Source organism: Lepidochelys olivacea (assembly GCF_965140295.1).
Source record: "Lepidochelys olivacea isolate rLepOli2 genome assembly, chromosome: 5".
NCBI classification, from domain to species: Eukaryota; Metazoa; Chordata; order Testudines; family Cheloniidae; genus Lepidochelys; species Lepidochelys olivacea.
In genome coordinates this window covers 640,561-655,670 of record NC_140415.1, presented here as the reverse complement: position 1 = coordinate 655,670, position 15,110 = coordinate 640,561, and the positions used below count along the sequence as shown (strand labels likewise).

Here is a 15,110-nt window from a genome sequence, read left to right as displayed (position 1 = left end):
TCCCCGAGAAAGTTCTCTTTGCTTTAAGCCCTGGGACTCGGGGCTTGCGGGTGGGGACGCATGGCCTGCCAAGGGCAGCCACGTGGTGCGGGTAGCTTCTTGGCGGGGTTCGAGATGCTGTTCTTTACGTCTTTAAAAGGAAGCCTAGCAAACGGACCCCGGCCCTCGGAGCTGCCAGCAACACTTGGCAGAAGGGCTACAGGGCGCGGCCGGGCCACTGGTGTGCTGGGGGGAACCGGCCGAAACGCCCCACTCAAAGGGTACGGGGAATCCTGGCGCGGCGGGGTGCCAGGCCCATGGCTCAGCCAACGCACAGGAGGAAGTCGCCGAGAAACGAGGACGATTCCAACGGTGCTCCTGGCAGCGCCCTCCCCTGGCAAACGGTGGAACAGCAGGCACAGGACCCTGCCCATCAGAGAGATTTCAGCTAAAAAGAAAAGGCAACCGGACGCCAGAGAGAGGCTGATCTGCTATGTATCTGGAGTTCTAAGTAAGTTGCTAACAGCGAGTAAAATACAGCAGAGCCTCAGCGTTACGACCCCTCGGGGGTGGAGGTTGTTCGTAACTCTGAAATGTTCGTAACTCGGGACAAACCGCTCTGGTTCTTTCAAAAGTTTACAACTGTACAGCGACTTACTACAGCTCGGAAACTTTACTAGGCAGAATCAAAATGCTGCTTTTAACCATCTGCATTTCAATGAAAGAAGCACAGAAACAGTTTCCTTTCCTTGTCAAATCTTTGTTTTTAACTTCCCCTTCAGTTTTTTAGTAGTTTATGTTAAACCCAGCACTGTACCGGGGGCCCCCTGAGGTTCCCAGCTGCCACAGGCCATGGGGCTGCAGCTCCCCACAGCTCCTGGCTGATGCAGGGAGCAGGGGCTCCCTGCAGCTCCTGGCTGCCGCAGGCAGCAGGGGCTCCCCGCAGCTCCTGGCCAACACAGGCGGTGGGGTTCCGCAGAGCCCCAAGCCGCTGCGGGCGGAGGGGCCCCCCCAGGGCTCCTGGCCACCGTGGGTGGCGGAGATACTCCAGAGCTCCAAGCTGGGGGACCCTGCAGCTCCAAGCCCTCCTAGGCCCTGGGGGCCCCGAGAACTTGGAGCAGCCCACACAGCTGCCCAACCTCTGCAGGGGGTGTGGGGACCCCACAGCTGGGCTCCCCGTTTTGTCAGGGGTATTTTTAGTTAAAGTCAGGAACAGGGCTTTTCTTAATTTTTCATTATTGCCTGTGACCTGTCCGTGACTTTTATTAAAAATATCCGTGACAAAATCTTAGCCGTAGTTATAACTATGTGTGATATACCTGCATCCCCAACCTGTGCTGTGTTTCTAGGCGGCCCCCCCAGGCAGACTGACAGCAGCACTACCCAGCCTGCTTGACGACCCATCAAGGGCAATCAGCTGTACAGCAATCCCATTGAGAGACGCCAGGGCCTATGCCGATGAGTCAGCGGACATGTAGGGACATGCTTATGGACAGGGGACTCCAGGAGCTTTTCCATGCCCATGTGCTGGGAGCTTGTGTCTGGGACCAAGGATGTACGAGCCATGTGGCAAAGGATACAAAAAGGCAGCTGCAGCTTCTCCATTTTGTCTTCAATCCTGGTTCCCACCTCTGGAGCAACTTCTCTACCCACTGAAGCTTTGAACAAAGGACTGAATGGCCCGTCCAAGCTGTGGATGTTCTCCAGAGGGACTCTACAAGCCAGCAAACTCACCCATGCTGCTAAGAACCTGATGTATGGACTCTGAAGTCACATGTATGTGTCTGACTGCTTTGACCATTTAACATTTCTTTTCTTTTCTTTTCTTTTCTTTTCTAATAAACCTTTAGTTTTCGATACTAAAGGATTGGTTGGCAGAGTGGTATTTTGGGTAAGATCCAAACTAGTATTGATTTGGGAATGTGGCTGGCGATTTGGGGATTACAAGAACATTTTGTATAGTGAGTAGAGTTTTAAATAACTTCTCACTGTACTGGACCTAGGTGCTGATTGGGAGCCAGAGGCTGGAATGCAATAAAGGGGGCTGGGTGGTTTCTGTTTTTGGCTTCTTGACAACGAGTGTGGTGGGGATCAGGAGCACTGTGTGTGACAGGTTGGTGAGTCGAACTTCAGTGTTACGCACCAGTTTGGGGAGAATCAGCTCTGCTTTTGCAGCCTGCCCTGGCTTTGGCAGTGCCAGTGTGGACTGACCTAGGCACGTTGGGTTACAGGAGCACTCTCAGGATTTGGGCTCCCAGCAGAAAGCACCAAGGGGACCTCACTTTTTGGACTGCCACTGAAAAGAGACGCATGTTCAGATGCGTTTGACACTGTGTGGGGCTGGTGACAGAAACCTTCTATCCCAGGAACCACTGTCGGAGTTATTCCAACCGGGAGATGCCAGCAAACCCGGGGAGGCCTCTGGCCTGTCAGCACCTCAAGGCTCAATGAGCAGCACTTCAGCTTACCTCTCCCACCTGCTGCTGCCCTGGCTAAGGCACCTTCACAGGGTGCTCTCGCTCCGCCTCTCCTGTGTGCTGGGATCTATCTATAGGGGGTCACGTTGACTGCACTCCTCACATCACTGCCCAGGTCACACGTCCCTTCTTTTCATTTTGTCCTGCTGGCCCTGCCAGCAGCTGGGGCTGGAGATTGAATGTCAGTGAGACATAAACAAAATAACCGAAGTGCCCGTTCGCTTCTGGGAACTGCCAGCAAGGCGAGAACCAGCGCAGCTCAGGTTGCAGCCCTTGCCTGCTGCGAGGGGATATAAAGACGGGGCCTGACTGGTGGCCCCAGACTAAGTGCTGGGGAGACTCAATTGGCTTCTGCAGGTGGCTTCTACTCCAAGTGACGATGGGGAAAATCGGCTTCTCCCTGCTCCTCGCCCTGGCTCTGGTGACTGTTGGCACCTCTTCAGAGAGAAAGGTATGGGGCAGACTGGGCAGGGTGAGGGGCCGAGGGGGCTGGGCGCTGGCTCTGGGCTGTCTCAGGATCGGGCAGGCCGAGGGGCCAAGAGGGTTGTTCCAGGGATAGTTTCTGCCGCAGGGGCCAGAATCCCTTTGCTCCGTCGATCTGGCGAAATGTCAGCGGGTGGTGGCCTGGCAGGTGCTGGGGCCGGTGGCTCGACAGGACAAAAACCACAACACCTTTTTTAAACCTCTCTGTTTTGGGGCCTGACTTGGGCATGTTTAGTGTAGGGGAGACCAGCCGAGCAGGGGACTTGATAACGAGTCCAGTCTGTAACAGGCTGCCACGAAGAGGACAGTGCCCAGCTGGGAGGGCAGGAGGGATTCAGCTCAGTTTGCACCAGGGGAGATTTAAGTTAGATACTCAGATCTACGTTCCCGCCATCAGGGTGTTAAGCACTGGGGCTGTGCCATCCTGTCTCTGGGGGTTTTTAAGAGCAGGTTAAATAAACCCCTCTCAGAGGTGGTCTAGGTACAACGTCCGCCTGCGGCAGCAGAGAGCACTAGACCAGATGGCCTCTCCAGGTCCCATCCAGCCCCACATTTCTATGGTCTGGGGGGTCGGAGTCACGTGCTGAACTGTTGGCGTTGGCCATTCTTTGCTTCATGCTGTGTAAGGTCGGACTCCGGCTCTTCGAGTCTGTGCTCAGCAGTGCCCATCCCTGACCTGCGGGCAGGAAGCTCCACAGTGCAGGTGTGGGAGCGAGCACGAGGAATGCAATGCTTGGATTTCAGTAAAAGCACACGCTGACCATGGCGAGACGCAGGGGAATCTGCAAGGCCATTCCCTCTGGTGCGCTGGGACCCTGCCTGGAAGGATCTTTGCTGGACAAAGCCAGGAGCTCACTAATCTTCCATCAGAAATTATGGCCACTAGGAACACAACCTCCACGCCCACAATGACCTGGGCCAGAGGTTCTTCTCATGACCAGCTGGTCCCCTGGGATCTCAGGAACCAGAGCGCAGGCGAGGCACTTTGGTTTTTATTTCCTAGTTTGCAGGGTCTCTCTTTTGCCTTTGGGGCTCTCGGGGTCACGGTCTCAGCTGAGTGTCTGACCATGCAGTGCGGTGCGTGGGACCACGTCTGCTCCCCTTTCAGTGTGACCTGTCCGGACTGTGGCGGAATGAGCTGCGCTCGCTGATGGAAATACATGAAGTTAACGATGCAGGAGAATTCTCCGGCGACTACCTCACAGCGGTGACGGCCACCAGCAACTGTATCCGCAGGTCGCCCCTGAAGGGAGCCCAGCATGACGCGAAACAGAGGGGCCAGCCGACCTTCGGCTTCACTGTGAACTGGGAGAAGTTCTCAAGTACGTACCACACGCTGCTTCGGGGCTGGGGTGGGGGGGAGTTACTGTCAGCATGAATGGGGGGTGCCGGGGGCACTTGGAGGATTATTTTGGTTTGTTCGCGTGCCAGAAATGGTTGTGGGAAATATGTGACTCAGTGCAGTAATTGTGTTCAATAATGAATTGTATATGGCACCAGCAAGCCCATTACTGGCTACTGTGTCCATTTCTGCTGTCCGCATTTCAAAGGGATATTACAGTCTTGGAAAGGGGTCAGAAAACAGCTACCAGGATGGTTCGAGCTCTGGGAAACTGGCCGCCCGGGGAGAGACTGACGCAGCTCAATCTATTTAGCTGATACAAGAGAAGGTTACGGAGGTGTCTGATCATGGCCTATGGGTGTGCACAGCAGTTAGCTCAAGTTACACTTTGAGAGTCACCCCAAACTCGACTCCTGGCCACACACACACACGTGTCTAGCTTACCTAAATTCCAGATAGCTGGTCCATGGGGGGTGTGGGGTGGGTTGAAGCCTGAGTGATGCTGAGGCTCTAGCTAGTAATGCAGGGGGACGGGGGGTGAAACAGCTCCAGTTACAACAACTCATCAGCAGCTAATTCAATCATTCTGCTAACCCAGTGGCTCCGTGTAACTCCGGTGTGGCCGCTCTCACTGCAGCTAGGTTAGTGCTGTAACGCAGGGGACTAACGTCAGCTATCGCAGTGAAGCTAAACCCTGCAAGAACCTGCATGGGGAGAGCTTCCTGACAGCCGATGATGCTTTAATCTAGCAGACAAAGGTGTCTGGAATCTGAAACCAGACGTATCCAAATTAGAAATGAAGTGGAACTTTTTACCGGTGCAGGTGATTAGCCAATGGGACAACTGAGCTGGGCACATGGTGGATCCTCCATGACTTGGAATCTTTACGTCAAGACGGAGTCTGTTTCCAAAAGCTCCCTCTGGCTCGACCAGCCATGGCAGGCTGGACACTGGGATACCTGGGGGAGGTCCCCAGGGCTCGGTTACCTGGGAGGCCAGGTTGCAGCTGATCACAGGGAGGACAATGGCGTGATCAAATGACCGGGAGGAAGATATCAGCTGCACTTTGTATGGCCTGCCGAGGGTTGGGGAGGCCAGGGGCTGAGGGGTAGAACCAGGGCCTGAAGGAGATGGTGAAGAGGTGGAGATGGTGATGGTGAGGAGGAAGCCAGCAGACTTTGGAGATGGCCTCGGCATGTGGGGCCTGGGAGGTGGAGTCCAAGTGTCCCCCAGTCTGCAGGCCTCTCCCCTTCCTGGCCCTGACCCGGCTCATGGAGCCGCCCCTGAAAATGGAGTCATTGCACTGCTCCGCCGTCTGGGCCGGTGCCTGGGAAAGTGCGTCATCGGGGAGAGATGGGCTCTTTGTATGCCTGTGGCCCGGGAGTCGTGTCATCGCCACAGAGCGCACCCCCTCCCTCCACCCTGGGCTCTGGGCTCGGTGTCTCTGGGGGACACCGAGCACGTGGCACCGTCTCTCCCTCTGTCTCCTCTCCGGCTCCCTCGCAGACTCGACAACCGTCTTCGTGGGCCAGTGCTTCGTGGATGATAAAGGGAAGGAAACTCTGAAGACCATGTGGCTGCTGCGTGAGGAGGTTGGATCCCCTGGAGATGGCTGGAGAGCGACCAGGTGGGTGACGGGGCACAGACTGCCCGGGAGCGAAGGTGCAGCCTGCAGAGCGGGGACTGCAGGGCCTGGCCCCGTCTCTGCTCGGCGCTGTGCCAAGGGCTGGGATCCCGAGCCCGGCTCTGGGGCTGTGCGGGATGAGATGGCCAAGGGCAGGGCAGGGCTCTCAGCCCAAAATCACAAATCCATCCCCTGTACCTGGCTGGAGGAGAAGGAGGTGGTGTGAACATGAATGAAGGTTTATTCCCCAAATGTGCTGAGTTCCCTGGGCCCTGTCACACCCCAGGGCTGTGTGTGATCCCCTGGTGGGTCAGGCCGGGGCAGGGCCATGTCCTCCCATCGCTCTTCTTCAAGAACTTGCTAATGGGTGAGCAACCCAGCGGGAGTGTGGGCATCCTGTGAGGGGGGAGCATCCCCAGGGGAGCTTGGTGCTCCTGCCTCTCCTTGTATTGGGCAGCCCCCAGTGCAGGCCCATGCTAGGCCAGTAACACCAGCTCTGTGCTTCCCTGCAGGGTCGGCACAAACGTTTTCACCCGGAAACGAAATGTAGAGCGGGGGAAAATCCTTCAGCAGCACTCTCCACCCTGCGACGCTCCAGCTCCAACCCCAGCAGCACAGTGAACACGCTCTCCAGCTCCGCGGTTCCTGTGCCCACCCGGTCTTGAATTGTTCTGGCCTCTCTCGAGCGTCTCGCCCAGCAGAGTCGCCCGTCTCTGTCTCCATCTCCCCCTCGCTCTCTGGTTACCCCCCCAGAATCGCTGCCTCGCCCCCAACGCTGCAGTTTAGTTCATTTCTCAGCAATACTCTAGCGCGGGAGGCAAATGAGTCTCTTGTGTTTTTATCTCTCTTGGCTTTTTCAGTCGTGACGCCCACCTGCCCCTCTCTGACTTCCCTGGATGGTTCCGAAATCTCTCCCATTAGCTGGGGCCTTTCTGAGACACTCCTGGCAGCTTTATTGCCCTGGGTTCACTCCTTTCCTCACTCTCCATCAGTCTATGGTAGAGATTGCACCAACCTTACTGAAGTCCCAAGGAAATGGTGCTCCCCTTCTAAATGGCCTTTACGTTCGCACAGGACTATCCACTCTCAGTGCTCCCAGCTCAAAGGTTCATTTCTCTTAGAAAGTTTCAGCCCTTCGTGAGTTCTGGACTCTAGGTACCAAATAAACTTTGTTCCAACGGAAAAATATTGTGCCATTCTGTGTTATTATTATTTGAAAATAGTTCTTAGTTCACCATCTGCAGCAGGCTACTTAAAACTGCATAGTGACCTGGGACAAGGAGAGTGATGGGGAACTACTTAATGTAGAGGGGTCATACGGCATCGGTGGAGCATGCTGGGTTGCGAATATATTTCCCCATCTCTCTCTTTCTCAGCAATTCAATCCCCCCTCTCAACTGCCCATCATGCTGACTGAAATGGTCTCGTCGTTTCCTTGTACTCTCCTGTTGGTTTGTCTGTATCATAGAATCATAGAAATGTAGAAATGAAAGGGACCTTGATAGATCATCTAGTCCAATCCCTGCACTGAGGCAGGACTAAATATTATCGAGACCATCCCTGACACGTGTCTGTCTGAACTGTTCTAAAAACCTCCAATGACAGAAATTCCACAGCTTCCCAAGGTAACTTGTTCCAGTGCTTAACCACCACAGAAGGGCGGTCACCCATCAAGGTGGCCATCTGCAGGTAGGTCATCCCCGGGGTCTTCTGCACACCCTGGAAACTTTTCCTGTATACCTCGGGGGTCAATTCAAACTTGCGCAGCAGGGCTTGTTTGAACAGTTCATAGTCCCCAGGTTCCACCCCATCCATCTGGCTGAACATCCCTATGGCCTTGGGACACAGTAAGGGGGTGAGATGCTGGAGCCTGTCTCTAGGGTCAACCTGGTGCGCATTGCAGGCCTTCTCAAAAGCAGTGAGGAAGGTGTCTACATCAACCCCTTCCTTAAACTGAGACACCACTTTGATATCGGAGTTCCCTGCGGGCTTAGCCACCCTTGGCCCATCCCCACTCACCCCAGCAGGGATCTCTCTGCCTCTCAGCTCTGCCGTCGCCAGTTCATGCCGTCTCTGCTCTTCCTCGTGCTTTCACTCTCTCTCACGGTCCTGCCATTACTTCTCACAGTCCTCCAGCTCTGTGATTGCAGAGCCATTGGCCATTATCTTTGAAAACTCGTGGCGAACGGGGGAAGTCCCGGATGACTGGAAAAAGGCTAATGTAGTGCCCATCTTTAAAAAAGGGAAGAAGGAGGATCCTGGGAACTACAGGCCAGTCAGCCTCACCTCAGTTCCCGGAAAAATCATGGAACAGGTCCTCAAGGAATCAATCCTGAAGCACTTAGAGGAGAGGAAAGTGATCAGGAACAGCCAGCATGGATTCACCAAGGGAAGGTCATGCCTGACTAATCTAATCGCCTTCTATGATGAGATTACTGGTTCTGTGGATGAAGGGAAAGCAGTGGATGTATTGTTTCTTGACTTTAGCAAAGCTTTTGACACGGTCTCCCACAGTATTCTTGTCAGCAAGTTAAGGAAGTATGGGCTGGATGAATGCACTATAAGGTGGGTAGAAAGTTGGCTAGATTGTCGGGCTCAACGAGTAGTGATCAATGGCTCCATGTCCAGTTGGCAGCCGGTATCAAGTGGAGTGCCCCAGGGGTTGGTCCTGGGGCCGGTTTTGTTCAATATCTTCATAAATGATCTGGAGGATGGTGTGGATTGCACTCTCAGCAAATTTGCGGATGATACTAAACTAGGAGGAGAGGTAGATATGGTGGCAGGTAGGGATAGGATACAGAGTGACCTAGACAAATTGGAGGATTGGGCCAAAAGAAATCTGATGAGGTTCAACAAGGATAAGTGCAGGGTCCTGCACTTAGGACGGAAGAATTTTTACCTAGGCTCAGGGAGGGGTCCCTTGGGGATCAGGCCCCTATAACGCTTACTGGTCTCTTCTTTGCCCTGCAGTTTTAGTCCCCTCCCCTCCCAACCTGGTCCTGGAAGAGGCCAGCAACTTCCAGCTCCCATGGGCTGGCCGAGACGCCCTCTCACCGTCCTTGGTGCGGTGCGGCTTTTGTTCGGGCGCGGAGGCGGGCGCTGGGCTGGGCGGGACCCCACGTGGGGTGGGGAGCAGGACAGCACTGGGCCGGCGGGAGCAGGGTCACCGTGCTGCTGGGAGCTTCTCCCGCCAGGGCTGGAGCGTCTTCACTAGCCCACTGCAAGTGCACCGTGACCTGGGTGGGACATCAGGTCACCCTGCCCCAGCGCCACGTGTCACCAGCAGATTCGGCCTCGGGTGCTACATAAAGACCAGATCATAGAATCATAGAATCATAGAATATCAGGGTTGGAAGGGACCCCAGAAGGTCATCTAGTCCAACCCCCTGCTCAAAGCAGGACCAATTCCCAGTTAAATCATCCCAGCCAGGGCTTTGTCAAGCCTGACCTTAAAAACCTCTAAGGAAGGAGATTCTACCACCTCCCTAGGTAACGCATTCCAGTGTTTCACCACCCTCTTAGTGAAAAAGTTTTTCCTAATATCCAATCTAAACCTCCCCCACTGCAACTTGAGACCATTACTCCTCGTTCTGTCATCTGCTACCATTGAGAACAGTCTAGAGCCATCCTCTTTGGAACCCCCTTTCAGGTAGTTGAAAGCAGCTATCAAATCCCCCCTCATTCTTCTCTTCTGCAGGCTAAACAATCCCAGCTCCCTCAGCCTCTCCTCATAACTCATGTGTTCCAGTCCCCTAATCATTTTTGTTGCCCTTCGCTGGACTCTCTCCAATTTATCCACATCCTTCTTGAAGTGTGGGGCCCAAAACTGGACACAGTACTCCAGATGAGGCCTCACCAATGTCGAATAGAGGGGAACGATCACGTCCCTCGATCTGCTCGCTATGCCCCTACTTATACATCCCAAAATGCCATTGGCCTTCTTGGCAACAAGGGCACACTGCTGACTCATATCCAGCTTCTCGTCCACTGTCACCCCTAGGTCCTTTTCTGCAGAACTGCTGCCTAGCCATTCGGTCCCTAGTCTGTAGCTGTGCATTGGGTTCTTCCGTCCTAAGTGCAGGACCCTGCACTTATCCTTATTGAACCTCATCAGATTCCTTTTGGCCCAATCCTCCAATTTGTCTAGGTCCTTCTGTATCCTATCCCTCCCCTCCAGCGTATCTACCACTCCTCCCAGTTTAGTATCATCCGCAAATTTGCTGAGAGTGCAATCCACACCATCCTCCAGATCATTTATGAAGATATTGAATAAAACCGGCCCCAGGACCGACCCCTGGGGCACTCCACTTGATACCGGCTGCCAACTAGACATGGAGCCATTGATCACTACCCGTTGAGCCCGACAATTTAGCCAGCTTTCTACCCACCTTATAGTGCATTCATCCAGCCCATACTTCCTTAACTTGCTGACAAGAATACTATGGGAGACCGTGTCAAAAGCTTTGCTAAAGTCAAGAAACAATACATCCACTGCTTTCCCTTCATCCACAGAACCAGTAATCTCATCATAAAAGGCGATTAGATTAGTCAGGCATGACCTTCCCTTGGTGAATCCATGCTGGCTGTTCCTGATCACTTTCCTCTCATGCAAGTGCTTCAGGATTGATTCTTTGAGGACCTGCTCCATGATTTTTCCAGGGACTGAGGTGAGGCTGACTGGCCTGTAGTTCCCAGGATCTTCCTTCTTCCCTTTTTTAAAGATTGGCACTACATTAGCCTTTTTCCAGTCATCCGGGACTTCCCCGGTTCGCCACGAGTTTTCAAAGATAATGGCCAGTGGCTCTGCAATCACAGCCGCCAATTCCTTCAGCACTCTCGGATGCAACTCGTCCGGCCCCATGGACTTGTGCACGTCCAGCTTTTCTAAATAGTCCCTAACCGCCTCTATCTCCACAGAGGGCTGGCCATCTCTTCCGCATTTTGTGATGCCCAGCGCAGCAGTCTGGGAGCTGACCTTGTTAGTGAAAACAGAGGCAAAAAAAGCATTGAGTACATTAGCTTTTTCCACATCCTCTGTCACTAGGTTGCCTCCCTCATTCAGTAAGGGGCCCACACATTCCTTGGCTTTCTTCTTGTTGCCAACATACCTGAAGAAACCCTTCTTGTTACTCTTGACATCTCTGGCTAGCTGCAGCTCCAGGTGCGATTTGGCCCTCCTGATAACATTCCTACATGCCCGAGCAATATTTTTATACTCTTCCCTGGTCATATGTCCAACCTTCCACTTCTTGTAAGCTTCTTTTTTATGTTTAAGATCCGCTAGGATTTCACCATTAAGCCAAGTTGGTCGCCTGCCATATTTACTATTCTTTCGACTCATCGGGATGGTTTGTCCCTGTAACCTCAACAGGGATTCCTTGAAATACAGCCAGCTCTCCTGGACTCCTTTCCCCTTCAAGTTAGTCCCCCAGGGGATCCTGGCCATCCGTTCCCTGAGGGAGTCGAAGTCTGCTTTCCTGAAGTCCAGGGTCCGTATCCTGCTGCTTACCTTTGTTCCCTGCGTCAGGATCCTGAACTCAACCAACTCATGGTCACTGCCTCCCAGATTCCCATCCACTTTTGCTTCCCCCACTAATTCTACCCGGTTTGTGAGCAGCAGGTCAAGAAAAGCACCCCCCCTAGTTGGCTCCTCTAGCACTTGCGCCAGGAAATTGTCCCCTACGCTTTCCAAAAACTTCCTGGATTGTCTATGCACCGCTGTATTGCTCTCCCAGCAGATATCAGGAAAATTAAAGTCACCCATGAGAATCAGGGCATGCGATCTAGTAGCTTCCGTGAGCTGCCGGAAGAAAGCCTCATCCACCTCATCCCCCTGGTCCGGTGGTCTATAGCAGACTCCCACCACTACATCACTCTTGTTGCACACACTTCTAAACTTAATCCAGAGACACTCAGGTTTTTCTGCAGTTTCGTACCGGAGCTCTGAGCAGTCATACTGCTCCCTTACATACAGTGCTACTCCCCCACCTTTTCTGCCCTGCCTGTCCTTCCTGAACAGTTTATAACCATCCATGACAGTACTCCAGTCATATGAGTTATCCCACCAAGTCTCTGTTATTCCGATCACGTCATAGTTCCTTGACATCACCAGGACCTCCAGTTCTCCCTGCTTGTTTCCAAGGCTTTGTGCATTTGTATATAAGCACTTGAGATAACCTGTTGATCGCCCCTCATTGCCAGTATGAGGCAGGAGCCCTCCCCTCACAGACATTCCTGCCTGTGCTTCCTCCCAGTATCCCGCTTTCCCACTTACCTCAGGGCTTTGGTCTCCTTCCCCCGGTGAACCTAGTTTAAAGCCCTCCTCACTAGGTTAGCCAGCCTGCTGGCAAAGATGCTCTTCCCTCTCTTCGTAAGATGGAGCCCGTCTCTACCCAGCACTCCTCCTTCATGGAACACCATCCCATGGTCAAAGAAACCAAAGCCTTCTCTCCGACACCATCTGCGTAGCCATTCGTTGACTTCCACGATTCGACGCTCCCTACCTAGGCCTTTTCCTTCCACGGGGAGGATGGACGAGAACACCACTTGCGCCTCCAACTCCTTTATTCTTCTTCCTAGAGCCACATAGTCCGCAGTGATCCGCTCAAGGTCATTCTTGGCAGTATCATTGGTGCCCACGTGGAGAAGCAGGAAGGGGTAGCGATCCGAGGGCTTGATGAGTCTCGGCAGTCTCTCCGTCACATCACGAATCTTAGCCCCTGGCAAGCAGCAGACTTCTCGGTTTTCCCGGTCAGGGCGGCAGATAGATGACTCAGTCCCCCGGAGGAGAGAGTCCCCGACCACCACCACCCGCCTTCTCCTCTTGGGGGTGGTGGTCGTGGAACCCCCAACCTCAGGACAGCGCATCTCATGCCTTCCAACCAGCGGAGTCTCCTTCTGCTTTCTCGCCCCAGACATATCATCTGGTCCACTCTCCGCAACGATACCTGTGGAGAGAACATGAAAGCGGTTAGTTACCTGTGTCTGTGTTACTGGAACCCGGACATTCCGCTTACCTCTTCTGGAGGTCACATGTTGCCAAGCTTCTTCACTGGCCTCTTGGCTCCTCTGTGCAACCTGCTCTATATCTGTAGAGCTTTGTGCCCCTAGAAGCCTATCCTGAGTTTCGTCCAGGAAATCCTCAGTTTCCCGTATGCAACGCAGGGTTGCTATCTGTTGCTCCAGACCTTCAATCTTCTCTTCCAATATGGAGACCAGCTTGCACTTTGTACAGACAAAGTCGCTTCTGTCCTGTGGAAGAAAGACAAACATGGCACATCCAGTGCAGGTCACAACAGCTGAACCCCCCCCTTCCATATCACCTTCCTACTATGAGCTTCCTCAGAACAGTTTGCAAGACGTAAGCCTCACTGGGCTCCCTCCAGGCGAACTCCCAGGCAAACTCCTGCTGTGTGCTGCTCTGCTGTCCCCGCTGCTCAGCTGGTTCTCCGCCGCTCAGCTGGTTCGTGAAGCTCTGGCTATTTTTAAACAGCCAGGCTTCCCTGTCGCAAACAAACAGACACCCTACTGCCCGCCCCCTGCAGGCTAGCAGCCAATCAGACACTCACTCAGGCTCTCACACTGCCCCCCCAGCAAACACACGCTCGGAGACATAAAGGAACTTTATGAAGGAGCTTTATGAGACATAAAGGAACCATGCTGCAAGAGCAGATCCAATCCACTGTTGTTCTAACCAAGTTTTACCTTGAGTTTGTAAAAAGATTCAATCGTGTTATTGAACATGGCTTTGATAACATGGCATTTCTGTTATACACGGATATGGCTTCTAACCCAGTACTTGCTGTAGTAAGACAGAACCAAGGATGGGGAGCTCTTGGGATGCAGTCAGTGACGTTGGTATCATCCCTTCCTGCATCAATTTTGTGTTGGGGATGTGACATTATTGACATGAACTGGGACCGTATATAGCATTGTTGCAACCACTGTTATATATTTGCAGCAGATATTGTACAAAGGTTGTCGTGTGCGGTGTCTAGGGGAAGGTTCTGGTTTGCTGGTTAGGATGATGCTGTCTGTCTGGGTGTATCATTTTTGTAGCTGAAGTTATGAATATTGGCTCTGTACTTGTATCGCAATGTGTTTGATTCTACACTGGCAAGTTTCTGGGCAGTAAAGCAGCTTTGCGCTGTGATGCCCGAGGGGTCACAAGGCCAAGCCACCGCATGCACAGAAACTGCACAGATGCCGTGCTCTAAAAACCCACCCCGACGAGCGGCATCGAGCTTCCTGGGCTGGGGTACGGCGCCACGGTGCCAGTGGAGACTCCCTGGTGGGCACAGGGCTGCGCCTGGCCTCCGGGAGGTGCCCCACAATGCCTGCTCTCGCCTCCCTGGCCATCGGTTTGAACTCTACTGCCCCGCCCTCAGGTGACCAGCCGTCAGCCCCACCCTGGACATTCCTTGGGAAATCTGAAAGTCCCCTCCCTGTCTGCTCGGTGACGCGTGCAGTGGTCTCAGGGTATCTTTCCAGGTGGCTGTCAGGGTTCCCTCCCCACTCTGAACTCCAGGATACAGATGTGGGGACCCGCATGAAAGACCCCCTAAGCTTATTCTTACCAGCTTAGGTTAAAAACTTCCCCAAGGCACAAACTATGCCTTGGCCTTGAACCCTATGCTTCTTGAACTCCTGGTGAGTATTTGCTTCAGGTTGGGGGGCTGTCTGTAGGCAAGGACTGGCCTGTCTCCCAAGATCTGTGAGAGTGATGGGTCGTCCTTCAGGATAGGTTGTAAATCCTTAATAATGTGTTGGAGGGGTTTTAGTTGGGGGCTGAAGGTGATGGCTAGTGGGGTTCTGTTGTTTTCTTTGTTGGGCCTGTCCTATAGTAGGTGACTTCTGGGAACTCTTCTGGCTCTGTCAATCTGTTTCTTCACTTCAGCTGAAAAAAATTGTTCAAGAAACAAATTGACAGAGCCAGAAGAGTACCCAGAAGTCACCTACTACAGGACAGGCCCAACAAAGAAAATAACAGAACGCCACTAGCCATCACCTTCAGCCCCCAACTAAAACCCCTCTAACGCATCATCAAGGATCTACAACCTATCCTGAAGGACAACCCATCACTCTCACAGATCTTGGGAGACAGGCCAGTCCTTGCCTACAGACAGCCCCGCTACCTGAAGCAAATACTCATCAGCAACCACACAACAGAACCACTAACCCAGGAACCTATCCTTGCAACAAAGCC

At 53.2% G+C, this 15,110-nt stretch overlaps 1 protein-coding gene across 1 annotated transcript; it reads left to right on the top strand.

Annotated features, from left to right (window-relative positions):
• Positions 1–2,816: 2,816 nt before the first annotated feature.
• LOC311520449 (avidin-like) lies at positions 2,817–7,031 on the top strand. Its single transcript, XM_084627900.1, has 4 exons — positions 2,817–2,907; positions 4,048–4,261; positions 5,788–5,908; positions 6,418–7,031. The coding sequence occupies exons 1-4, from the start codon at positions 2,836–2,838 to the stop codon at positions 6,524–6,526; spliced, it is 516 nt and encodes a 171-aa protein (XP_084484026.1). The 5' UTR covers positions 2,817–2,835; the 3' UTR covers positions 6,527–7,031.
• Positions 7,032–15,110: the final 8,079 nt, after the last annotated feature.

Excerpts from the sequence above, each read along its gene's own strand:
- LOC311520449 (XM_084627900.1), top strand. The coding sequence starts at position 2,836 with ATGGGGAAAATCGGCTTCTCCCTGCTCCTCGCCCTGGCTCTGGTGACT. Across the intron at positions 2,908-4,047 it reads GCACCTCTTCAGAGAGAAAG|TGTGACCTGTCCGGACTGTG; the intron begins GTATGGGGCAGA and ends CTCCCCTTTCAG. Across the intron at positions 5,909-6,417 it reads GATGGCTGGAGAGCGACCAG|GGTCGGCACAAACGTTTTCA; the intron begins GTGGGTGACGGG and ends GCTTCCCTGCAG.